The 27,957-nt window shown below is 44.1% G+C and overlaps 1 protein-coding gene across 1 annotated transcript; it reads left to right on the top strand.

Moving 5' to 3' along the window:
* The first annotated feature begins 21,616 nt into the window (after positions 1–21,616).
* Positions 21,617–26,279, top strand: LOC133382058 (uncharacterized). Its single transcript, XM_061621716.1, has 2 exons — positions 21,617–23,433; positions 25,751–26,279. The coding sequence occupies exons 1-2, from the start codon at positions 22,111–22,113 to the stop codon at positions 25,811–25,813; spliced, it is 1,386 nt and encodes a 461-aa protein (XP_061477700.1). The 5' UTR covers positions 21,617–22,110; the 3' UTR covers positions 25,814–26,279.
* Positions 26,280–27,957: the final 1,678 nt, after the last annotated feature.

Raw genomic sequence — 27,957 nt, 5'->3', positions numbered from 1 at the left:
CCCAGCCAATTTTCCTTACATAAGTCTAAGATCTGCAGGGGCGACAAAGACCTGCAGCAGTTTCTATTAGGGCTATGCACACACAAAACTTTTTGCCTTGGAATCCGCCTCATTGGCTTGGCTAGAAGGTTGCCTTGGCTTGGTGACTTGGGCTGACATCACGCTTCAGCTCAGATCCAAGGCAGAGGGACAGCTCGCCTCATTTTCTGAACTCTCGGGTGCCCACCCTATTTGCTACTTGGAGAAAATCAACAAATGCCCATAACTTTTTAAATTTTACAAGAACTAGATGAAATTCACGGGTGTAATACCCCTTCTGAGAGGATGGAGGCTGCAAAATGTCAGACAAATAGGTGCAGGTTTTTTAGGAGGGGGGTTTAGAGGCATTTAATATTTGAGCTGTTCTTTTTTTTTAAAAAAAAAGGTTTGATGCCATTTGTGATTTTCTGGGTTATTTTGCATGAACATGATATATAGGTTCCCCCAAGATAAGTTCCTCGCAAATATTCCGAAAGGGTTTAGGGAGTTATGAATAATTGTTAAAGTGTATGAAGCTTTTATTTTTAAAAAATGTTGTTCTCTGCTCAGTTTGCACCAAAGTCACAGAAAGTGCCCCTGCCCCCACCCCCAAACAAGAACTGTGATACAAAGTCAAAGGAGAACCCTGGCAAAATCATTCCATAGGTCAAAGCTGGAGCTGTCAGTCACAGAACTGCACCCTCCCTCGGCCTCCCCTCTCCTTTCTGCCTAGCTTTTTCCATTTGTGGAGCGTTGGGTGGAGGTTTTAAAAATTTATCAAGCTGTAAAATGTCTTAGAAGCCCTCCAGAGCGTCTGAAGCGGTTCTGAAACCTTGGAGCCAGCCTGCTTCCCCTCAGATTCTGAGGTGGTCCAAATACTTCCAAGGTGAGGATCCTTACCTGACACTTGTGAGGTGAAGACCCAGCTGGAGTTTCTGTCTGCTTGGTTGCAACCTCATGATGTGCAGTCTAGCAGGCTAAAATAAATTCTCCTTTCCCCAAGACCAAAGCACCACTCTGCGGAGGGCTGTGCCTTCACTTTCCCCTTCTTTTTCAAATCATGTGTGATTATTCCTCAGGAATTCCTGCATCTTTGGCCAGCTTGCTGGTTCTGCACAATGAGCGACTATTACTAGAAGGCACTACATGGGTCTATCATGTACTAAGAATGCTTGCAATGGCACAAATCCTTCTGCTTAAAAAAAAAAAGAGGAAGGTGATTGTCTGACATTGCTGTAGCAATTATGAGGTATAAAAAGTATTTGCAAGGTATTTTCTTAATATGCACTGCTTTGTTTGTTTGTATGGAACTAAGGATACAATCCTATGGTTCCTAGGGAACCATCCCGGGAACCATAGAAAAGAGTACATTTCCCCTTCTTTCCACAGTGATGAAGGTCAGCAGGCAGAGGAGGAGGTCTGCCCTCACAAGCCTCCCTGTCGCAGGAGCAGATACCTCTGCTGCCCTTGCTACTTCGTCAGTGATCTGCCAACAGTAACCGTCCAGGGACGGATCAGGGTGGCTTTTGATCCGCTGGATTCCAGAGCCCTCCCAATTCCCCAGCATGCCCCAGAAAAGAGGAAAAAGTTGATGAGCCTGGATGTTCTTTCCCTCCCAGGACCAATGGAAAATCTGGAGGTGGGGGGAGAACGCAGGCTGAGGAGACCAAACAGAACCACAGAAAGCATTGCTGCCCCTAGCCTGCCCTGCTAGCATGAGCCAAACAGGGCTTTGAATCTGAGGTTCCTCCACCTTGGATTTCCCTACCCCACTCCCTTTTGGTGGCTGTATCTTGAATATATCTAGGAGCAAATGTCTGAACCTTGCTCAGAATCTCCTTCCCCATCCCCCTGACACACAGACCTGCACATATGCCTACTGAAATGTGAAATGACACCACAGCCTGAAGGATGGAAGGAAACCTAAGCTCTGAAGCATATGGCTGGGCTCCTTGATGATCTAAGCTCCCGTTCCCTCTTTAAAGCTGTGGTTTTCACTAATGCTTTCAGCTTTAAACCAGTAGATTTATCAACAAAAACATTAGTTAATTAATCAGTGAGGGGCAATTTGGATAAATGAAGCTTTGGTATAAGGACACACTTATTTTTATTTTGAAAGGCCTTTGTGATCCCGGTGTGTTGTAATCACAGGAAATGAAAAGGAACACATGAAACGATGGCCTTTACTTTCTTGGCATCTTTTTTGGATTCAACTGTATCATACTTCCTTCAGTTATTCATCTTTTATTTCTTTATCAAACTATTTCTTTTCTCCAAAAGGCACCTATCGTGAGATTGCCATTTTATTCAAATGCAATCAATTGGCTCAAGCAGGTCAAAGGCAAACGACTCATCCGTCACAAATGCTGTCTTCGGTGATGGCTGTCGCTTTCATGCTGCGCATTTTTGTCCCAAGGTAACACTCGAGCTGTTGGGTTTGTTCCCCCAGCCGTTTCTCATTAGAGCTGTTCTCAGAATCCTTTCCAGCTTGAATTGTGGTGCCCAGAACAGAAGGCAGTGGAGCAAAGGATGTTCTGCCAGTTGACTAGCACTGCTGCTTTCCCATGTCTTTGAAACGACGCTGTTGCTGTAAAGATGAAATTAGCAAGAAGAAGGACAGAGTGCAGGAACAGACTGAGGAAAGCAGGCCTCGGGGAAGAAGGTGTGGTGGTAGTCAACGCAGAGTCATGGCCAGGGTCCAATTCCTGTCAGATGTAATCAGGTTGCTCCTTTTCTGAGCAAGAATGGAGGAGCAATATGGCATTGCTGGAAGCAGAGATCTGGCACCAAGGATGTCACACCTGCTTCCAAGTCTTGTAGTTGGCAGTGCAAGGAGAACACAGCTGGCTGGCATTACTACACCAGCAATGAGCCTCCTATTGGATGGGAGGCAGGTGACAGTGGGCTCCAGCTGTGGGGTGGTAATTGCAGAGGATAATTAGGCTGGCATTCACAAGGGGTTTGGCTCTGCTGAACAGAGTGTATTGGAAGCATAGATCCAGATTGGAAGCCTGCAGGGGGGAGATTGCACCTTATACATGCACATGTACACCTGATGAGAAGAGTGTGTTCTACCATCACACAAAAGAGAGGAGAGGAGAGGAGAATCCATAAGTTCATCTTGCAGGCAATACTTGCACTACAAAACATAGTGGTTCATCTATTTGCCCTTAGAGAATCATAGATTTGGAAGGAACATCAAAGGTTAGCTAGTCCAGGGATGAGGAACCTATGCCCCTCCAGGTGGTCTTGGACTTCAACTCCCATCAGCCCCAGCTTGCATGGCCAATGGTCAGCAATGATAGGAGATGTCCCACAACATCTGGAGGACCGCAGTTCTCCATCCCTGATCTACTCCATCCAACTGCCAGCTAATGGAGTGAATAAAATTATTAGGATCAACTCAGGCCATTTTGCAGGATCCGTAAGTGCATTCAGAGAGCCAGTGTGGCGTAGTGGTTAGAGTGTTGGACTACAGCCTGGGGGACCAGGGTTCAAATCCCCGCACAGCCATGAAGCTCACTGGGTGACCTTGGTCCAGTCACCGCCTCTCAGCCTCAGAGGAAGGCAATGGTAAACCACCTCTGAATACCGCTTACCATGAAAACCCTATTCATAGGGTCGCCATAAGTCGGGATCAACTTGAAGGCAGTCCTTTTCCATTTTCCATAAGTGCATTCAATGTGCATCGAATCCCTGTAGCTCACACTATACCCAGATTCATCATGTGGTAATCCCTTACCTGTCACTAATGGTAATGTATGATCCTATACCGTAAGTGTGGCAGAAGCTGCTTACCGGTTCTGTGAAACAATTCCGTTGCTGGATTCCTCCATGCAACATTGTTCCTGCTTTTCTTAGAACCGTTTCATATATAGCCACTTCATCTCCAAATGCCACAGCAGGAGCATGGGGAGCTCCTACATGCTCCATGGGCAGGAGTGCACATTTACAGGCGAACGTGTTTAACAAAAGCATGTGAAGGCAAAGTAGCTTTGAAGTGAAAGATTTGGAGTGAAGAGCTGAGTGGGAGAGGAAGAGGGTAACCATTCCCCTGCCTGCGCTTTGCCACTCCAAATCACTCCTTCCTATTCAAAACTGTTTTGCTATATGCACTTGCACATAATGTGTTGTTCTGCCCAAAGATGTTACTGGCTGAGCTGTTTCAATTAGTTCCATCAGTTCATATGACAAGGCCAGGTCATTTCTGTATCTCTGTATGTTCTAACCCAGGATGTTCAAGCTACTGATGCTAAAATCTGTTTTGGAATTTCTTGCACCTATAAATTGAATGAAAGAGACAAAATGATCATGGAACTGAGCATGTTTGATCTTTTGCTTCATTGGTCACAGTGAGAACATTCAGAAGTACCACATTAGAGATTAAAAGGCATTCTTAGAGTAGAAACACTCACTATTCTGCCACTTCCAGTGCATCTCCACCTCTCTCTTGTGAAAACAGGGACACACAACACTAGTCAAACCTTGCCCCTTTTCCTAGAAAACATGGTGAGATCAGCTCGAGCGCATTTTTAAAAAATTCAGCTTCAAAGAGATTTCGCAACTGATCGGCAGATCAACCTGTTCCCCCTCCAAATCGGCTAATGGAAGCGCTTTGCTCTGGCAACAAGTGTGTTTATAGTCTTAGTGTCCCATGTGTAAGTGCTCATTATTAGTGTGACACACTTCTCCAAAATGTGTTCCCACCACAGTTCTCTTCCGACTTCCTTTCCTACTTCCTTAGCAAACTGCATTCTGATCAGGCCCCACATTCAGTTTACAATAGCCTTTTTCTTGCTATTCATCAGAGCAAATGCCATTCCCTCCTTCAAGACACTCCTCAAGACCCAGATAAGATTGGTATGCTTGTAAGGAGCGGGATGCCGATCATGCCAGAGCACCATGCAAGAGTGTACAAACAGAGCAGGAGATAAATGTACGTTCCAGCTGGGGGAAAATTAGCAGCATGCAATGTTTTGTCTCCTGAATGAATGCAAAGATGAACAAATGTTCTTTTGTAATAGCTGTTCTATCAGCTGAAGTCTAAGTATGGAGCTTTGCAGAGCATGGAGAGGATCCTAAATATGCATCTTCCAACATTTTCAAGTGGTAGCAACTGGACATTTGCGATTTGGAGTTTACTTTGTTCCTCCTTTTGCAACTTTGGTCTTGAACCTAAATTATACATTATACCTCAAATTTTGCATGTCATATTACAGTCCATAGGGATCTGGATCACATAGTATTGCTACTCCCTGACCTGCCAATACCTGTAATAGTGGTTTGACAGGCAGAACTTCAACAGGTAAAGTTGAGCAATCCAGATATTGTTGGACTACAACTCACAGTATCCCTGACTGTTGGCCTTGCTGGCTGGGCTGAAGGGAGCTAGAGGCCAACAACATTTGGAAGGCCACAGTTTCTGCACCTTGCTCTATGGACATTCTGTATCAGATGCCCAAAAAACAATTGGTACCACATTGGCTATCCTTGGTCTATACTACAGAAAGTTGTACACAGCTGTTAAAGGCACAGGATCCATGTACAGAAATCCTTTTATCCCATCATTTTGCTGGCTATGTGCAGAAATAGAACTAAGTTTACCATCTTAATCATCCCGCCCCCTACTGATCCATAAAAACTTAATTATCCAGCAATTAAAGCAACCCAGAGTGTGAAGGATCATTACTGGGAAAATAAACAAGCAAGCAAGTAAGCCTCCTTCCCATTCAGAAAAACAATGGATCTCAAAACCATTGTCCTATCTCATTATAGTGTTATGCCCAGCACTTCCCAAACACTTTAAAAAGGAGTCCATCAGTCAAGTGGAGGAACTGAAAGATAAAATGTTTATTCCCTTGGGATGTGCACTTCTCTCTGTGTAAACCAACCCATTAAGAGTGTCAGGCAGTCAGGTCCATTTGCATGAGGTCCATCAAATTGGTCCTGTGTGGGTTTGTTTGAGGCAAAAATGATGCAGCTGGCTGAGATGATTGTCAACATCCAAGGTCCCTGGAAGGAAACAGGCAGAATTCAGTCTGTACTAAGCATTCCAAAGGCCAGGTCAGCAGGGCTGTGTACCCGGTACGCCAAACCTTTGACTCAAACTCCTCTATTTTTCTACTGTCCGACTCCGACTCCACCCAAAATTGCTTCCAACTCCACAGCCCTGGAAAGGGCTGTAAATGTCTTTTTAAATTGGAAGCTCTCATAGGAGCATTTTTATCGCTGCCTGAATATGCACTGATCTTGGCATCACAGCATTTGTCTTCATCTGGGTCCTGTGTCATACACTGACACACGAAATGTTTTCCATCTTGAGTTATGGTGAAATGCTCAACTACAGCTGACTTCATGGGAAGCTTCTTTGACATTTGGAATGTATATTTTAAAAAAATTGTCAATCAAAAATTATTTTGAAGCCAGAGTAGGAGTTGGTACATTTCTACCGACTCCATCCAAAATTGTTTCCAACTCCACGACTCCGACTCCACAGCCCTGCAGGTCAGGGAGTCAAAATTATCTCTTGCAAACAGGGATCTCAGGGAAACCTTTGAAGTTTGCCTCCTTGGATTTTTTTTGCTTCAAAATGGGTCTGTCCACCTTTCCACCCACCCTGCCTTACAGAAAGTTGGAAAACCTCTGAGATTTTCCCAGCCACACAGACATAGAAAGACAAGAGAGGAATAATACACTATTTGGGTCATCTGTCCCAGGCACCATGATATCTTGGGCGCTCTCTCGCTCTGTCTGTGTGTGTGTTTGGGATTGGAGAGAAAATTGATTCAGTCCACATTTAAAGCCAAATCTATCAAACTTGCACTTCCCAAAACAATACGAGAACCAAAACCCAGCCATCCTTGGAAATTTGAACTTCTCAGAATGTTGCAATGCACTTCTCCAACCAAACAGTGTTTACAAAAACACATATATTAGGGGAAAGGTGCATAAAAATGAACATATTAGTGAAAGTACCATACAATAATGCATTATATTAGGAGAAATAGCTTGCAAAAATGTGTACATTAGTCAAAACTGCCTACAAAAATGTTTCATTAGGAGAAATAAAATGCTCAAGAATTTTCAGGAGGATTTTTTTTTTAAAGGCTTATGTGGAGAACTGAATTTTAAACTGGAAAAATGAAAAACGAAGAGGACTCAGATTGACAGAGCCTTCCACCCCTGGTGTGTACATAGAGAAACATTAAAATTAACAGAGGCGCTAACATCTTCCTGGCATAAAGATCAAGTGATGGGGAAAGCTTTACCACTTGATTACTGCCTGCTTTGCTACTGTTAAAAAGTATGGAACCTCTGTCCATCAAAAGGCAGCCACCCTGACCCTGGACAAATGCAGCCCTTTCACCCCTTTTGAAATAGGTTATCCGGTTATCTATTGCTCTTCATTATTAGCACCAAGGACAATAAAGAGTCGTAAGCAGAGAAAGAGAGTTGGGTTGGAGATGTAAGCAAACAAGTAAGGATGCTAAGGAGATGAAAACGGACCCTAACTTACCACCACCACCTATTAAGTTGTCATTTTGCCAAAGAATTTGTTATCTGATTGTGCCCATTGATGATGGTGATCCTCCCCCCTACACATACATGAACACACACATATTCTTGACTCTGATACACACATGCACACAACAAACTTGCCAGTAAGCTTGAGGTTTCCTGCTGGTGGTATGTCCCACCTCAAGTAGCCTGTGGTTCCCAAACATAGGCCAAAAATTTGTCCTGCTTTCCCCGTCCTCACGCCATCATTCTCCATCAGTTAATGAGAAAAGAAATTGCACTTGAAAATTATCCAAGGAGAGAGAAAAGGTTGGGGAAATTCAGCAGGGACTTCATTGCATTTACCTTCCTTTTTTGAGATTGCTGAAGGGTGTTAGTGAATGTCATTTCTTTCATTCTGCAAATCATCCCACCAATGTTCTGCATTCTGCAGCCTTCCCAGGTACCCCCACTTCATCTGAAGCCCCAGGGGAAGACATCGTAAGAGAACTCCTATTGGGCTTCTTCAGAGCAAGAAGTGTGGACAGCCAGAGTGGCTGCAGAAATGTTTACTGGAAAGAAAAAACACATGCAGCACCACTGACTGAAATTCCTAAAAAAATCTGGGGTGCCCTGAGAATGAGGCGTAAAAATGGAAGCCTCCTTTGCTGAGGAAGAAAATAGTTTTTAAAAAAATATATGCATATTTTTATTAGAAATACAAGACAACACATACAACATGGAAGAGGATGCTACAAGTATCACAGAGGTATTACTTTCAAAGCTTTCAAATCTGTTCATCTCAAGGTGTCTTTCTGGAGATGGCCTTGAGCTGCTGGCAGATGGAAGCCATGTTCTTTGCTTGTAGCATACTGAATGAATGTAACCCAAATTGCAGAAAAATTGTCTTATGTGTGTTGATTCTGCCGTGTTTGAAGCCGATGTGTCAATTTCTCCATGAGGGCTAGGTCAGAGGAAAATGTCTGAGAACCTGGAGGGCAGTTTTTGACAGAGGCGGGCGGCAGGGCAGCAGCACCAAGCAGACATCCCAGCAGCAGCATCTTAGGATGGACGGTGTGGGAGTGCGGCAGGGTGGCAGTGAGGTCAGAGTGGTGTGAGCACACCAGCAGAATTGATTAACACTACTTGACTTCACCAGCACCCAGCTCTGCAGCAATACCACTGCTGGGAGGTCAGCTCCGTTGCACTGCCACACCCTGCTGGCTACTCCTGGATTTTGGCACAGCACAAACCAAACCAAACCAAAAAATAAATTCTTCATCTAAGCCCATGCAGGCTGCTACCCACCCCCAGTTGAAGTCTGGAGCTAATTCATCAGTTCTGCTATTCATTATTTCTGCCTGCCTATCCTGTAAAATCCCTCTGCAAAGCCCATCCCTGTCTGTGAATCCTTTGGCGTGCTCATCTTCTTAGTCCTCATTGCCAACTGAAACACAGTCTACATGTACGTTCACTTGCATGCATTTATCCACTGTTAGGAACCCTCGCCTCTCCCTCCCTGTCCACAATCTTCTCCTGCTTCAGCAGGGCTGAAGAAAAAGCAAAGCCCTCCATCCAGCTCAAGCTAGTTGTGTGACTTATGTCGCATTAAAGACAACGGAACAAGCTTATGGCAATGAGTGTTGCCAATGAATCAGAGAGAAAACAACCTGCCCTGTTCTTGCATCCAACACAGAGATGGGGAACATGTAGCCCTTCCAGCAGTTGTTGAACTACATCTCCTATCATCCCTGACCATTGGCCATGCTGGCTGGGGTTGTTGGGAGTCAAGAGCTCAACAACATTTGGAGGGCCACAGGCTCCCCAACCCTGTCTTACAGAGAGAGCCTACAGTACACATACAGCTGATGTGCATAAGATCTATCAGCTGCATGCACAGAGGCCAGGAGCGGGGATAGTGGCCACAATCCCTCTCCCCCAGCACATTGTGAGGGGACATGCAAACAAGTCTCTTATTACCAGCTAGTGTTTGTCTATCAAGCTGCTGTTAAAGGAACAGCTACAGTAAAAGTTAAGAGCCAGTTTGATCTAGTCAAGAGGTTAAAGTGTTAGCCTTAGACCAGAGTTATGTGGGTGCCAATCCCAGCCCTCAGCCATGAATCTCACTGGGTGACTTTGGGCCAGTTTCTCTCAGCCACACCTAAATGTGAGAAGGGTCTTGGAATTGTTTATCACAAGCTGAATATGAGCCAATGGTGCAATGTAGCTGCAAAAAAGGCGATGCTATTTTAGGCTGCATTAAAATAGAAGTGTCATTTCCAAATCACGTGAAGTATTAGTTTCCCTCTCTTCGGCACTGGTTAGACCTCATTTTGAGTACTGCATCCAGTTCTGGACACCACACTTTAAGAAGGATGCAGACAAACTGGAACAAGTTCAGAGGAGGGCAGCAAGGATGATCAGGGGACTGGAAACAAAGGCCTATGAGGAGAGACTGAAAGAATGGGGCATTATTAGACTTGAGAAGAGAAGACTGAGGGGAGATAAGATAGCACTCTTCAAGTAATTGAAAAGTTGTCACACAAAGGAGGGCCAGGATCTCTTCTCAATCATCCCAGAGTGCAGGACATGTTAACAATGGGCTCAAGTTACAGGAAGCCAGATTTCAGCTGAATATCAGGAAAAACTCCCTAATTTGTTAGAGCAGTATGACAATGGAACCAATTATCTAGGGAGGTGGTGGGCTGTCCAACACTGGAGGCATTCAAGAGGCAGCTGGGCAGGCACCTGTCAGGTTGTGATATCGTGCTAAGGGAATTGTATATTGGGATTGGCAGTGAAATAAGGCTGGGAGATACAGAACAGGAAGGGAGGAGTTTGGACGGGTGGAGCAGAATGTGGCTGGAATAAAGAGGATGAAGACTGATCTCTGGCGTCTCTCTTAAATTGTCTACAATACAACACAGGTGTGCTTTAATTTGGATTCCTGCATTGAGCAGGAGGTTGGACTCGATGGCCTTATAGGTCCCTTCCAACTCTACTATTCAATGATTGTATAATTCTATCTCACGAGCTTGTCATGAAGTTAAAATGGGAGGGAGACAATATGTACACACATTGAGCTTCTTGAAGGAAAGGTGAGATAAAATAAATGAACAAATAGAAAACTGGCCAGTCCTAGCCATGATTAACTGGAGTCCCACAGAAAACAATGAGTCTTAACCAGCAATCCTCTGCAAACTTACCAGGGAGTAAGCCCCACTGGACAAAGTCAAACATGCTTCTGAGTAAATATGCAATAGGGTTGCATTGTTAAGCAAACACTGGGGGGGGGAAACTTTGCCTGGATCTGGGCTCAATGTTTTTTAGGCAGCCCTGTCAGAAAGATTCAAAATCTGCAGGTTATAAAGCTATTGTCTACTGTAGATGTTGGCAATCCCACCACTATGGCTGAGGAGAGCTATCCCTGGTTTTTACTATGCCAGATAGAAAGAGACCGTCATGCCATATTCCGGATCCTCTCTCCTTCAAAAAGAGGTAGCGCATTTGCCTCGGAATTATATCTTCCTCAGCACTTGGGTGCAGATGAAATTGAAAGTGGGCATGAAAAAGAGGGTGTTATTATCATTGATGGTTTCATCAGGCTGCTGGAAGAAGCAAGAGACTGACTGAAACCCAATTTACCACTTTCATCCCACAGGAGAATAGCAGTTAGCTATTAAGCTAACCTGAGTCATGCTTGGCTTGAGGACTCCTGCCAGATCTGTTGCTGTGTTTTTCCTTGCAGCCATTCATAATTCTTCAGAGCGCAATGCCCATCATTATGCCTTCCAGAGAGATGAAGGAAGAGCCCATATTGTGCATGGGCTCCCAGGGGGCACAGTGTATCTCCATGACGTCATGTTTGACCCCTTCAGTCATGTTTGGAGGATGATTCCAGACCCATCGGCTTTGCCAGACGCCTCCGATTCAAAAGACTCAATCCCAGGACAGCCAATGTCACTCACACTCTAGGAGTCAAACGGCTGCAGACCAAGACAATGTTCATCTAAAGGCACATAGTTAAACAGTGCATAAACTTTGGAATTCACTCTGACAGCAGCTTTAAAGCTTGGATGGCTTTAAAAGAGGATTAGACAAAACCATGGTGGACAAGACTGTCAATGGTTACTAGCTACTGTATGCCTAGGAATACCAGTTCGTGGAATCTCAGATGGGGAGAGTGCTGTTGCCCTCGTGACCTGCTTGCAGGTTTCCCATTGGGGGCATCTTGTTGGCCACTGTGAGAACAGGATGCTGGGCTAGATAGGCCTTTGCATTGATCCAGCTGGATTTTTCTTAGCAACTTAGGGGCACAAACAAGCTCCTCAGAAGGGGTGCAACCAACAGCAGGACTTGACTGATCTTTGTAAGTTTCAGAAAGAACACAAGAAGAGCCTGTTGGATCAGGCCAGTGGCCCATCTAGGCCAGCAGCCTGTCCTCACAGTGGCCAACCAGATGTCCATGGGAAGCCCACAAGCAAGACCAGAGTGCAAGAGCACTCTCCCCTCCTGTGGTTTCTAGCAACGGGCAAAAAGCCTTTGCAACTTGCTGAATCAGCAGCTCCTTTCCAATCTGCCGTGGGTCTGCAACCATACCCTGTTTCCCAGGGAGCTTGGTGTCCACTGGGGCTGCATAGGACATATGCCTCCTATTAGATACAGACCCATGGCACTGCCTAGTGTTTCCCCTCGCTTCTTGCAGCTTGTCAACAATGCCATTTATACAGCAGAGAATAAGTAGGCTGTAATCAGAGACGTGCCTAGAAATGGGATAAAGCATCATTAGCAGCACAGGAATAAAGCTACCAACCGGGGAGGGGGCAACACCCCGGCCTTTGCGGAGGGAAGATGTTGCCAGAAAAGCAAGGGGGCTAGGCTGTCTTCTACCCCCTTCCTATTTAAAGCCTGTTCCTCGCTTGTCAAGGTTCCCAGGCAAATAACCTCAGAGCATTTTAAAATCTGGGTTTTCCTCCAGCCCAGCCAAGGTAGGCCCAGAATTCAATATAGTTTGGAAACATGTCACTGTTGTACATAATATTAAGTTGTGGACCCAAGTTCATTAGCATCAGAGTACTTGTGTAGTCCTGTGGGAACTAGAGACTTCACATGTGTAAGCTGTTGTTGCCCTCTAGTGGTGAAGAGTTAAAACAGCTTACCTCTGGGTGTTCTTTCCATGGCTGAAGAAATTCAGCCATTATTATTATAATCATCATCAACAACAACAACAATAACAACATGTTGTAATAAATAATAAAAACACTTGTTGGTGTCAATAATCTCTTTTGCTTAAATATAGGAGCACTTAACATAACCAGTTTTTTTAACATCCTGAAAATTGTAAGAATGCATCTGCATGGATTTTAAGTTCTTAATAGGAATACTTTATTTTCTCTATTGAAAACATTTTATGCTGTTTTTCCAAAGCTCAAAAGCAAGTTACAAAAAGTGTTTTTGTTTGTTTAGATTTATAAAAATGTATCATTCATTCATTCATTTAGTGCACTGAGGGAAAGGCACCCTCTCAGAGGATAATATATAATTTTGTTTATTCAAAGAAAAGGTGTGGCATGGCCAAAGATGGGAGCAGGTGGTGCTCAACAGGTGTAGCTAAAGAAAAAGTGGTGGAGGATGGAGCTACAGGGCAAAGACCTACAGACACTTAAAAGAGATGGTTTTTCTACTGACATTCGTAGATCCTAAAGCACATTATCTGCATAGCCTCTCTGTGTCAGAGCTTGGCAAAGTTACTTGTTTAAACTACAACTCCCATCAGCCCCAGCCAGCATGGCCACTAGATTGGGCTGATGGGAGTTGTAGTTAAAAAAAAAACCTTTTCCAAGCTCCGCTCTGTGTGACACAGTGCACATTGTAACGTCTTTCCTTCTCTTTCTCTTTCTGATTCATGTCTTCACATGGTCATGCATAGGTGGCCCAAACCACACTGCACATACGCAAGAGGGGGCATTGGGGTACGTCTGAGGTTTGCAAAGATACAACAAATAAGGAGGAAATGCTAAAGGGGAAGAACAAAAAACAGCCCAATGAGGTCTCACTGACTATGGAATGCTAACTGACTGGGGGAAAACTGAAAACCAGATGGGAGGGGGAATGAGTGGAGTGAATGGAACTATCTATCTTGGGAAGTCATATCTTCTGCATGTATACAGATGATTATATTATTATAATATGAAGCCATGGCTCTCAAAGCATCCTCCAAAAAGCATAGAAATTGTAAAGTATAGGGCTCATCCACACCCAAGTTTAAAGTGTATTTGAAGAGGTTTGTGTTCCTGTTTATGTAGCGTTGCCCACATGATGTCCCCCTCAGACAGCTCCTCTCCTGCTGGTTTTCCCCTGTCAGTTTAGATTCAATTACTGGTAAAAGAAAAAATAATGAAATGAAACCAAAATTAGTCACACACCTATCCTACTTTGGAGAACAGAAATGGTTGGTTGCTCACAAATAAGAATATAAGAAAAGCCCCACTCAGTCAAACCAGAAGCCCATCTGCTCCAACATCCTCTTTTCATAGTAGTCACCTAAGTTCCTGTGAGAAGCCCACAAGCAGAACATGAGCACACCACCATTCTCCCATTCATGTTGCCCAGCAATTCGTGTTCAGAGGCAAATCACCTCTGAATGCCACACTGCTCTAAACAAGAAGCAATAACAGAGCTAGACGCCACAAGAAGGACGTTGCAGGGGACCTGTGCAGTTAGACTTACATCTAACTAGCAAATGTTATAGAAGTCTGTTGGCCTTGGGAGAATAGGCATCATTGGTTAAAATAGTTGTGCTGTGTGGAGCCACCATTTGATCCAGTTTCCAGCTGGCCTGCAAGCAGTAGAGGCAGGTCTAGTAGGGCTAGTGGAGCACTGCCCCACCAACCTCAGTCTGCCAGTCCCCACCTGCCTACCTTCTTAATTCACATGCAGTCCAGGAGGTAGCCCTGACTATCAGCACCCTCCTCCTTCGTCTCAGTGTTGCCTTTGTAGAACTCAGGAAAGAGGAAGATGGGGAGAAAACTAGAGTTAGTTGGCTTTACCTGTCATTGGCCCCAACTCTGCCTACTGTCTGGGCCCCTTGCTTTCTGCCCTACCAGTTCGAATGGGCACCAGCTACCACCGCCTGCAAGCAAAATGTTCTGGAGTCCTAGATGAGATCATGGAATGGAACAATCATAAACAGTACTGCACCCATTTGCTATGAGATAGGGCCCGGCTATGTGAAGAATCTGAATCCAGCCCTTCCCAGTTCGTCCATCTAGCATTCCAGCCACTGTACAACATGGGCTGTCCCAAATGTAATGCCAAATGTTATGGCATTCACTGCTAGGGATGTTGAAGAATTCTGACAAAAAGAGAAACAGGAGCAGAAACTGCAGTTGTTTGCTTACTCATCCCGTATCTAGAACAGCCAGTGAATACTTTCAGTCTTGCTTTCAGTCCACAAACTATACATAACTGATTACTTTCCCCCCCATTTGCACTGTTTCCTTTGCACTGAAATGAATGGTGTGGAATAACATAATGACAATGTAACTACTGTAATTTACATAATTAATTATGTTAAGTCCCATAATTTTGCCACACTGAACAGCAAGAGAAAGAACAGCGGCGTCACTAGTGGGAGTGCGGGGTTGTGTGCGAACCTCCAGCGTGCGCCCTCCCAGGGCATGGACGGGGGTGGCTGGTCTTGCACGTGCACGCACTCACCACATGCTCCAGGCTGGTGGTGGAAGGCCCATCCCAGCTTCACCACCAGTGAGCGGGTGCCTGCTGTCAGTCTCACCCGCCCGCCTCCGAGGAGGAGATGGCTGCGCTGACCCGGAGTGCTTCTCAGCTCCTTTGCCGGCCAACGGCACGGGGTGGGGCGGCTCAGGGTGTCACCCCCCTCAGGGTGTCACCCGGGTGCGGTCAGCACCCTCCGCACCCCGGTAGTGATGCCCCTGAGAAAGAATGTAGTTTTTGGTGGAAGATTCACTGCAGTGGAATAGAAACAATGCTGCATGCAATGAATACAGGCTGGGATGGAAAAGCAATCCCTATTCGTTGCACGACTACTCCAATAATATTTTGTTGCATTTTGTGTTAAATAGCAGAAGACAGACGGCATGACAAAGCACTGAGAAGAAATCTAGGTTGGTTAGTCTACAGTCCTCCCATGCCTGCAGAAATGTAATGAACATTCCATTCACGATGCGGCAAGAGCAGATAGAAAGTGCCTTTATTTATGTGTTGGGTTTTGTTATTTCTTTCCCTGCAATTTTAGATCATTGTGCACACTTCCTTTTCCTTATGCAATGCTTTACAGTAATTTCAAAATGAAATAATAGATGCGAATGCTCCCACTCTCACTGGATCTGGAGAGAGTCATTAGAAACATAATGTGCTTCTTAAAAACTGAATGCCCTTCTACGGCTGTCCAAAATTGTGTCCCCATTTTTCATTACTTTCATTCTGCTTCCAATCAACTGATCCAATAAGTTACATAAAGCCCTTCCATTTATTTATGCTGGCTTGACTTTCATTATGGCCAAAATCTGTAATTCTCTAAAAAGTCGTAATTGCATATATTAATCCTACCAGCCACTCTTACGAAGGCCTGGTTCCTGGAACTAGGGTTTGAAGAATGAATGGCCCAATACTGAACAAGCTTTAGGCAAATGTTTACTGACTCCACCACAGCTGAAATAGCTGGTGCCATGGTCTTGTGTTAGAATACTAAAAGCATTTGCTGGTGTCTAGGCAGAGCATTCCCAATAAATATTTCAAAATGTTATTGTGTAGATGGGAAATCATGGTACCCTAGAAGTGGACTGTCTGGAATTCAACAACATTTGGAGGGCACCATGTTGGTTACCCCTTTAATAGAGCCTAGTCCGCTATCTCCTCCTTCATTCCATAGAGTCTGTGGCATAGAATGTAATTAAAATCAAACTTCAGGGCTTCAGCATCAGCCAGTTCTGCCCGCCCCCTCAACATCCCGCCTGACGAAAGCTTACTCACTATTTTGTGACATTTTGCTCAGTGCTAATAAAGATACTGCCTCATCATGGTTGTTGGACCTTCACTGCAAGCATTCAACAGTTAAGATAGAAAGGTGGTCATTTGTATTGCTATCATGCAGTAATAACGTTTGTCTTCTGCACATTCAATTTCAGATAATGTCCTACTGTTGGAACAGAGCACAGCTGATATCTCATGCTCCAACGTCAAATGCAGAAGAGGAATTGGAGTGGTTTTATGCAGAAGTACAGGAAGAAATTGATCACACACCAAAACAAGATGTGCTGATAATCATGGGGGATTGGAATACAAAAGCAGGGAACAGAGAAGAATTAGGAATTGTGGGGAAATGGGGCCTAGGAGACAGAAACGAAGCAGGAGAAAGACTTACTGAATTTTGTGAAACCAATGATTTGTTTCTTGTGAACACATTTTTTGAGCAACCGAAAAGATGACTGTACACGTGGACATCACCAAATGGTCAATATAGGAATCAAATTGATTATATAATTGGTAGCAGAAGGTGGAGAAGTTCCCAGGGCGTGGAAAAGTTACTTTTTTGAACTACAACTCCCATCAGCCCAATCCAGTGGCCATGTTGGCTGGGGCTGATGGGAGTTGTAGTTCAAAAAAGTAACTCTTCCAAGCTCTGGAAGTTCCATACTTTCTGCGAAAACAAGACCAGGAGCATACTGCGGTACAGATCATGAACTGGTCGTATCGAAAATCAGAGTAAAGCTAAAGAAGACCAACAAAGCAATCATAATGCCAAAATACAATTTAAATAACATCCCAGAAGCATATAAACATCAAATAAGGAACAGGTTTGAGGCTTTAAACTTAGTTGACAGACAACCAGAAGAACTATGGAATGAAGTCAGAGGCATTATCAGGGAAGAATGCAAAAAGACAACACCTCTAGTTAAAAAGAGAGAAAGACCCCAATGGATGACTGAAGAAACTCTTAAAATGGTTAAAGAGAAAAAGAGAAGGAAAGCAAAAGCAAAAGGAGACAGAAGCATGGTCAGAACCCTAAATGCAACAATACAGCGACTAGTACGTAGCGACAAAGAGAACTATTACAATAGTTACTGTATAGAAATAGAAGAGGACAACAAAAAGGGAAGAACAGGAGCCCTATTCCAAAAGATTAGAGAAATGAAAGGGAAATTTAAACCACGAGTAGGGATGTTGAATAATCCACAGGGGAACACACTGACTGACCGAGATGAAATAAAAGGAAGATGGAAGCAATACACTGAAGAACTCTATAAAAGAGATGCCAGGATGACAGCTTCATTCATGGAGGAACCATATGATGAAGAACCAGAAATGTTAGAATGTGAGGTGAAAGCTGCTCTTAAAATACTTGGAAGCAACAAATCACCAGGAATAGATGGCATACCAACAGAGTTGCTACAAGCTACTGAGACTGAATCAGTCCAAATTTTGACTAAAATCTGTCAAGAAATATGGAAAACTAAACAATGGCCCACAGACTGGAAGCGTTCCATATACATCCCAATTCCAAAGAAAGGGGATCCCAGGGAATGCAGTAATTATCGAACTATTGCCTTAATATCCCATGCAAGTAAAGTAATGCTCAAGATTCTACAACAAAGGCTCTTACGATATATGGAGCGAGAAAGACATCCAAGCTGGATTTAGAAAGGGAAGAGGCACCAGAGATCATATCGCAAACATACGTTGGATAATGGAACGGACCAAGGAATTTCAGAAGAAAATCACCCTGTGCTTTATAGATTACAGCAAAGCCTTTGACTGTGTAGATCAGCCTTGTCCAACCTTTGGGTTCCCAGATGTTGCTAGACTGCAATTCCCATCAGCCCCAGCCAGCATGGCCAATGGTCAGGAATTATGGGAACTGCAGTCCAGCAACATCTGTGGCCGAAAAGTTGGACAAGGCTGGTGTAGATCATGAATAACTATGGAATGCTTTAAAAGCAATGGGGGTGCCACAGCATCTGATTGTCCTGATGCTCAACCTATACTCTGCACAAGAGGCTACTGTAAGGACAGAATATGGAGAAACTGATTGGTTCCCCATTGGAAAGGGTGTGAGACAGGGGTGTATTTTATCACCCTATTTATTTAATCTATACACAGAACATATCATACGGAAAGCAGGATTGGACCAAGATGAAGGAGGTGTGAACATTGCAGGGAGAAATATCAATAATTTAAGATATGTAGATGATACCATACTACTAGCAGAAACCAGTAATGATTTGAGACGAATGCTGATGAAAGTTAAAGAGGAAAGCACAAAAGCAGGACTACAGCTGAACGTCAAAAAGACTAAAGTAATGACAACAGAAGATTTATGTAACTTTACAGTTGACAATGAGGACATTGAATTTGTCAAGGATTATCAATATCTTGGCACAATCATTAACCAACATGGAGACAATAGTCAAGAAATCAGAAGAAGGCTAGGACTGGGGAGGGCAGCTATGAGAGAACTAGAAAAGGTCCTCAAATGTAAAGATGTATCACTGAACACTAAAGTCAGGATCATTCAGACCATGGTAGTTCTGATCTCTATGTATGGATGTGAAAGTTGGACAGTGAAAAAAACGGATAAGAGAAAAATCAACGCATTTGAAATGTGATGTTGGAGAAGAGCTTTGCGTATACCATGGACTGCAAAAAAGACAAATAATTGGGTGTTAGAACAAATTAAACCAGAACTGTCACTAGAAGCTAAAATGTTGAAACTGAGGTTATCATACTTCAGACACATAATGAGAAGACATGATTCACTAAAAAAGACAATAATGCTGGGGAAAACAGAAGGGAGTAGAAAAAGAGGAAGGCCAAACAAGAGATGGATTGATTCCATAAAGGAAGCCACAGACCTGAACTTATAAGATCTGAACAGGGTGGTTCATGACAGATGCTCTTGGAGGTCACTGATTGATAGGGTCGCCCTAAGTTGTAGTTGACTTGGAGGCACATAACAACAACAACAAACTTCCATGTAAGTGGAGACAGGATGGGAGCCTAGGCTTTGGTTTCCCTGTTTGGGGGGAAAACAGGGTTCTTATGCCTTTGGTTGGCAATCACTCGTGACCAAGTAAGATTGTCTTCCAAGATAATTTGATTGGAAGATGCCTGTGCGTGAATTTGTTTTATGTGGGGAGATCGCTGCACGACGATCAACACACAATCTTGACAGAAAAAGGCTTTGATCCAATGGCATGGGATACCATGACGATTGGAAGTCTTTTATCTGCTGCAGCCTTCATCCACCTTCACAGCCATTGTAGCGTACACATTATTATCCTCCACCTGTTCTGCCGTTGAGGACTTTCTTGGATCATTCTTTGGTTCCTCTCCCTTGACCTTACTGCCATGGGTGACCCTGCTGGGAGTACATGACTCCTGACGGCATCACTCACAGGGTTCATTGGAACACGCAAACCCACTCACCACTGCAAGGTGACGATCCAGTGAGGGGTTATGCCTTTAACAGCTGTATGATAGGCAGAAATTCAATAGGCCAAGCCTTTTCTATTATGAAAATACAATTATGGGAAAAGCTTCACCATGACTACCCTCTAATTTTGTGTAATGCCGTACCCCAATGGCAGCCATTTTGTTATGTCTCATACACCCATTGCAGCCATTTTGTGATTGGTGCCCCCAGCACTCTCACAAATTTTGAAATGTACCCTCCGGTTCAAACGGTTGGTGACCCCTGGATTAGCGATACATGGTCTTGACCTCTCCTGAAATGTCTCCAACACCTACAATGCTACTGCTGTTGACATCGGCAGGGTGGGGGTGGGAATGGGAAGATATGGCGCCCACCCCATGGCAGACCCTGGTGTGGCAAATTTTCCTCCACTGCAGTCCATAGAAGCGACATGTACTTTGTGAGTTGCTATTAAAGAGGTTAACTGGCAAAATCCAGGTGACAAGAATGCATAATGGGAGAGAAGCCCTACAGGCTATAAGACTTCTTATCGGATAGCATTCAAGCCTTTGCAAAAATTGTCACTTGTAGCCAGCCAGCCAAAGGTCCTGGTCTTCTGCCCTTTAATTTCTTTCTCCAGTCCAGCCTACAGCAGTGAATTTTTTTCCAAATCGCTCTAGTGTTTTTTTCCCCACCTCCTGCACCCTTAGCAGATGCTCAGATACTGTCTATATACTGGTTTGGACTCCTTTGCTCCAGTTAAAAGCAGCTGATTAGAAACCTGGGCCAGAGGAATTCATAATTGCCCCAGCTCTGTGAGCAGATCTCCCCACATTTGCACTTGTACTTGAAAACAGCGGAAGACACTGAGAGCCCACCCCAGCAGCTTTTCAGTGAAACATAAGTACCTTTGGCCCTTACACTCTGGCCTTGTCCATGTTTGGGCATTATTTAGCTGTTAATCCACTTTTTCCCCATTTGAATTTAACTGGAGTAGTCCATGTCATGCCTGTTTGATCCCCTTAATTATTTTCCTGGGTCCCTGGTCATAGATAGTTAAATCCTTTGATATTTTTTCATCCCGGAGACCCGGTGATTTTTACAGCCCCAGCTGTATCAGCTTACTGCAAATTGGCACCTCTTTATCAGCAAGAGGGGCCTGGTTCCGTCAAGGCCGTAAAAACTCCTACGGCTTGTTATGGGAAACCAGGAGGGACGGGGCCTGGTACTGTGGGAACATCGTTTCATCATTCCTGTGCTGGAACTGCTAAATTAGTTGATTGCTCCCAGCTGAGGCAAGGATTTTTCTCTATAAGAGAAGACCTCAGCTCTTGGGCTGTGTTCCACTTGTGGGCACCACCTTGCTTATGGTGATGCTCTGCGGTGGCTCCACTATACTTCCTGACTGGCCGTCCCTGAGGGGAAGGACACTAACTCCTGAGACAGAGCTGAGGCTTGTAAGTACAATTGAGGCAGTTAGTTTTATTATTTTCATTTTTGTGCCAAGAACCTTTATATCTTGTTTGTTATATACCTTGCCCCTTTTGGGTGTTGGTTTTAGGATTTGATTTGCTGCTCCAAATTAATTGTATGTACCTTTTTATCTTTTGTACCCTTTACCCCTTTTCTTATTTTCTATTTTTAATAAACTTTACTTATTTTAAAGCAACGTGTGTTTATTCCAGAGAAGGGGTTCAGTTACTAAGTTCAGTCCTGGCTGCTTGACCAAACTACCGTGTACTAGAGGAACATTTTCACTTAAGACTTCTGAAGGGGCCAGGAGGGTATTGAGCCTCTGGTCCTGAGAGGCTTGGGTGTTCAGTGGGCTCTGGGGGTCCCTTCACCCCAGAGTGTTTAACCAATAGAAGGGTGGTGGCAGTACTACCGTGCAGGGTTGGTGTAAGCATACACAGCCCTAGCAGACCAGGTTGCTAGGATCAATTGCCCAAGGTTGGGGATTGATTCCTGGGACAGTAAAAGTAGGAGGAGGGGAACTCCCTGCTTTCACTACATGGTGGCAGCGGTGGGATCGAAAAAGACTGAACCTATCTCTGGTTAAACATAGTTGTGGAAAAGGTACAATTGGATAAATTACAATTATTAAAGATTCTGGCACAAAGGTTTGTTGTTTTTGGAAAGTCAGGATGGATACAAGATCTAAACAAAAGAAGGCATTAGATCAGGTTTCCACTGAGAGTAGTGATGAGGAACAAACAGAGATGTTACCTCAAGGCAATTTTGAAGCAGCAGGAGGCAGCGCAGAGGGGCTGCCAGTCCAAAGCTTTACTCCGGAAGGAGAACGAGCACCGTCACCGGTACGGGGTCGACGGAGTATGGATAGCCAAGTTAGCCAGAGTGGGGGTGTGCCACCCATGGATATGTGGGCAGAAATGCACAACTTCTTCTCGAAACAGATGGCTCTTATGACTACCCTTGTACAACAACAACAAGCTTTTGCCCCACCAAGCCAAGGACTGAGGTCTGGCAGAGTGTGTTTGGGAGGAGCGGATCCAGCAGATTTTCCGTTTTATCAAGCGGGAGAGGATATCTCCGAGTTTTTTTTAATCTTTGAGCAAGTGTGTGTGGACCAGTCTTTAGACAAAAAATACTGGATGAAAATTCTACGCACTCAAGGAAAGGGAGAGTTAAGAAGTCTAATGTGTAAACTCCCGAGAGAGCTAGCTGATGATTATGAAAACTTTGTAAAATTGGCAACAGCCCAGTTTGCGCTATCCACCAGGGCATGTTACCAAAAGTTTGAGACTTTGACAAAAAAATCAAAAGAGACGTTTTCAGCATTAAGCGCTCGTACTGCTCAAGCTATGGATTTGTGGATTGCAGCTGCAAAAGCTAATACTTTTGAGCAGTTAAGGACTGTGTATACTCTGGAGAAATTTTACAAAATGTTGCCAAGAGAGCTTGCCGCAGCGGTGCGAGGCAAAAAGCCAAAAAGCTTGCAAGAAGCCGGTCATTATGCTGATGAACTAGATTCCTTTCAGGACAAAGAGGAATTGCCTAAAGCATATGTTAAAAAACCAGGCAATTACAAAGGGAATCAACCAGCGGGTGGAGGAAGTGAGTGGAAGAAAAAAACGTGGCCATCTGTAGTTAAGTCGGAGGACAAAGGGGAGAGCTCTGTTCCTGCTGCTGTTCCCGTGCGTCCGCCAGTTTACCAACCGAGTAAAGCAGTTTTGGAGAATTTATGCTTTCTATGTAAACAACCGGGGCACAGAAAGGACCAGTGTTCCCAACTGAGTAAGAAGCAGAATGTGAGTGTCAGCAAAGGGACTAAAATAGCGGTAGTACAGAGAGCCCGTGATTATGAAGAACCAGGAGGGCAGTCATCTCCAGAAATTTCCCGTTGGTCGTCTTCGGATTCTAATTCCGACCAGGACTGGGAGTTTTCAGCTCCTAGTACTGAGAATAGTCCCATCACCCAAAGGAAAGGAAGTAAACAGACTCCTGCGGTGTTATTCAACCGGGAGAAAAGAAGGGGGGTGGAAGGAAAAAGCCAACCCAGGAACTACTCCAAAGCGGGAAGGGAGAGAAGGAACGACTCCCTGCAGACAACGTTAACTATTCCTGTTTGCCTGGCCAGATTGCTTGGTCCAACAAAATGTTTAAAGAGACTATTTTTGTGAATTGTGTTAAGTTAACGGCCTTTCGCGATTCGGGCAGTGAGGCATCGAGTTTATCTCGCCATTTAATTCCGCCTGAATTAATTTTACCAGGGATTAAAGCGTCAGTACATGTTTATGGGATGTCTAATAAACTTTGTGATGTGGCGGATGTTTGGATTTCATATAAAAACTGGTCGGGAAAACATAGAGTATTAATTCATGATTACTCTGACCAGTTTTTTTATTTCCTGTTGGGGAATGATATTGCCTATGCACATTATTTACATAATCAGAAGGCTGGAGATGTGAATGTAAATGTTTTAACTAGAAGTGCAGTTAAGAAATTAGAGCGCGAACCTGATATTGAAATTTTACCACTAGATGGTGCTGTGACACAAGAAGTTGATGATTTAAACCAGCCGCTGCCAAACGGAGCTGGGAATAGGGATGCTGTTGAATCTCCTGAGGAAGAGTTGAAATTAAATTCTGTTCGTTCTAAGGCGTTTAGGGAAGCTCTCCTACAAGATGAAAGTTTGCAAAAATGTAGGGAAGCTGCAGACAATGCTCCCTTGAAATTGTCTAAATCTGTGACCGTAAGATTCTATTGGAAAAATGGGTTGTTATACAGAGAGCATGTGCCGCAGGGTGCATCTGTGGATTGGAAACCTGTTAAACAACTGGTAGTTCCATCAGCGCATAGGCTGGAAGTGTTACAATTGGCTCATGATGCTATCAGTGGAGGCCATTTGGGAATAAAAAGAACTTTAGCACGAGTAACTCGTTGCTTTTATTGGCCCCAGATTGCAAAAGGGGTGCAGGATTTTTGTAAAAGCTGTTTAACCTGTCAGTTAGTAGGACATGCTAGGGATCACCCTAAAATGCCTATGCAAGTTTCTGAGATCATAGCAGAACCATTTGCCCGGGTCGCAGTGGATATTCTTGGTCCACTGAATGTGACGCCTAGTGGGAAGAAATTTATTTTGACTTATATAGATTATGCAACACGATTTGCTGAAGCAGTAGCTCTAAGCAGCATTACTGCCACGGCTATTTCAAAGGCTCTATTAGAAATTTTTTCTCGGTGGGGATGCCCAAAAGTTATCTTATCAGATCAAGGCCCAGGTTTTGTAGCTAAACTCACTAAAAAGCTATGGGAGATTGCTGGGATAGAACATGTGATGTCTGTGCCTGGACAGCATGAATCCAATGGACTTTGTGAACGTCTGAACCTGACTCTAGGAAGAATGTTAAGGGCACATGCTGTAAAACATTCAGGTAACTGGGATGTGGCCTTGCCGTTTCTTATGTTTGCCTATAGAGATACCCCCCAGGCCAGTTTAAAATCTTCTCCAAATCAGTTGGTATTTGGCAGGGATATTACAGGTCCCCTGTCTTTGTTAAGGGCAGATTGGGAAGGAAAGATGGAATTCTCTTCTGTACCAGTAACCACATATTTGCAAAACTTGCGTGAGACCCTAAAGGATGCATTGGAGACTGCCCATGAGAATTTAGCAGAAGCCCAGCAACAGCAAAAGGCTTATTATGATTCTCATACTAAGGCACGTCGTTTTGCAGTGGGTTCTGAGGTGCTGGTGTTAAAACCACAATCAGGATCTAAGTTGTCAGTAGCCTGGACTGGGCCTATGCTGGTTAAGGCACAACTGAGTGATACCAATTACTTATTGGCCTATCCTGATTCAAAAAAGAAACCAAGGGTTTACCATATTAATACCCTTAAGCAATTTTGGTCTAGGGCAAAGCTGGTTTTGGCCTGCACTAGGGCGAAAGAGCAGGAAGAAGGGTTTGTGGACCTAGTGGCAGAAAGTCAACAAGAAGGGGGTATTGATGAGGTTTTTTTTTCTGATAACTTGGAATATGAACAATGTTCACAACTACGCCAAGTTTTGGTAGATTTTCAATCTTTGTTTTCTAGTAAGCCAGGAAAAACACATTTGGCAAAACATTCTATTTTGACAGGTGATCATCCACCAATGCAGTCCTCCCCTTATAGGGTAACTGGGCCACATGCTAAAGCGGTGGAAAAAGAAATACAGGCCATGTTAGACTTAGGGGTTATTGAACCTTCTGTTAGCCCCTGGTCTTCCCCCATTGTGCTGGTAGCCAAGAAGGATGTTAATGAAATTCGTTTTTGTGTGGATTATAGGAAATTAAATTCAATCACCCAAGTGGATCCATACCCCTTACCCAGGATGGACCATCTGATTGAAAGGTTGGGGGCTGCTAAGTTCATCACCACCTTGGACCTAACTAAGGGTTACTGGCAAGTACCCCTAGATGAAGATGCTGTCTTGAAATCTGCCTTTGTTACCCATATGGGCTTGTATCAATTTAAAATGATGAGTTTTGGGCTTAGGAATGCTCCTAGTACGTTCATGAGATTAATAAATTCTGTCCTGAATGGTTTAGGAGATTACGCCTGCGCCTATCTTGATGATATCGCGGTGTATAGTGGGGATTGGGAATCCCATGTGAAACACTTAAGAACTGTATTTCAAAGGCTGCAGGATGCAGGACTTACCATTAAAGCCCAGAAGTGCCAATTTGGGTTGGGAGAGGTTTCCTATTTAGGCCATAGGGTGGGTAGTGGCTGTTTGAAACCTTTGGATGCCAAAATTGAAGCAATTACTAATTGGCCCATACCTCAAACCAAGAAACAAGTTCAGTCATTCTTGGGGCTTGCTGGTTACTATCGGCGTTTCACTCCCCACTTCAGTAGTCTTGCCACTCCTTTGACTAATTTGTGTAAGAAATGCAAACCAGCACGAGTGGTGTGGTCATCTGATTGCCAACAGGCCTTTGAGGCTTTAAAGGCTGCATTAATAAATTACCCTGTTTTAAAAGCCCCAGACTTTGCTGAACCCTTTGTGGTACAGACTGATGCTAGTAATTTTGGTTTGGGTGCTGTACTCTTGCAGAAGGATACGGTTGGAGAACTCCACCCTGTAGCCTATCTGAGTAAAAAGCTAATAGAGCGAGAGCGCCATCTAGCGACCATTGAGAAGGAGTGTCTTGCTATAGTTTGGGCCCTGGAGAAATTAAGGCCGTATCTTTGGGGACGTCACTTCCAATTGCAAACGGATCACTCTCCCCTGTGCTGGTTGTCCAGAATGAAGAATTCAAACCAAAAACTATTGAGGTGGGCTCTGTTATTACAAGATTTTGATTTTACCATAAATCATGTGGCTGGGAAGAATAATAAAGCCGCCGATGTTCTATCTCGTATGTATCATTTAGATGATTAATGCTGATCTTGTGATTTGTAACTGATCTTGCCATGTTATGCCTGAAATTCTTTTTAATAAATGTATAATTTAGTTTGTATTTTAAGGTGATAATCTTTTTTGATGTCTTCTAGAGCGATGATATCAAAGGTGTTTAACCTTTGATGTCATCTTCCTCGAAAGGGGGCGTGTCATGCCTGTTTGATCCCCTTAATTATTTTCCTGGGTCCCTGGTCATAGATAGTTAAATCCTTTGATATTTTTTCATCCCGGAGACCCGGTGATTTTTACAGCCCCAGCTGTATCAGCTTACTGCAAATTGGCACCTCTTTATCAGCAAGAGGGGCCTGGTTCCGTCAAGGCCGTAAAAACTCCTACGGCTTGTTATGGGAAACCAGGAGGGACGGGGCCTGGTACTGTGGGAACATCGTTTCATCATTCCTGTGCTGGAACTGCTAAATTAGTTGATTGCTCCCAGCTGAGGCAAGGATTTTTCTCTATAAGAGAAGACCTCAGCTCTTGGGCTGTGTTCCACTTGTGGGCACCACCTTGCTTATGGTGATGCTCTGCGGTGGCTCCACTATACTTCCTGACTGGCCGTCCCTGAGGGGAAGGACACTAACTCCTGAGACAGAGCTGAGGCTTGTAAGTACAATTGAGGCAGTTAGTTTTATTATTTTCATTTTTGTGCCAAGAACCTTTATATCTTGTTTGTTATATACCTTGCCCCTTTTGGGTGTTGGTTTTAGGATTTGATTTGCTGCTCCAAATTAATTGTATGTACCTTTTTATCTTTTGTACCCTTTACCCCTTTTCTTATTTTCTATTTTTAATAAACTTTACTTATTTTAAAGCAACGTGTGTTTATTCCAGAGAAGGGGTTCAGTTACTAAGTTCAGTCCTGGCTGCTTGACCAAACTACCGTGTACTAGAGGAACATTTTCACTTAAGACTTCTGAAGGGGCCAGGAGGGTATTGAGCCTCTGGTCCTGAGAGGCTTGAGTGTTCAGTGGGCTCTGGGGGTCCCTTCACCCCAGAGTGTTTAACCAATAGAAGGGTGGTGGCAGTACTACCGTGCAGGGTTGGTGTAAGCATACACAGCCCTAGCAGACCAGGTTGCTAGGATCAA

The sequence above is a fragment of the Rhineura floridana genome, chromosome 3 (genome assembly GCF_030035675.1).
Source record: "Rhineura floridana isolate rRhiFlo1 chromosome 3, rRhiFlo1.hap2, whole genome shotgun sequence".
Taxonomy (NCBI): domain Eukaryota; kingdom Metazoa; phylum Chordata; class Lepidosauria; order Squamata; family Rhineuridae; genus Rhineura; species Rhineura floridana.
The sequence above is the reverse complement of the archived record's forward strand: the minus strand, read 5'-3'. Positions and strand labels throughout refer to the sequence as shown.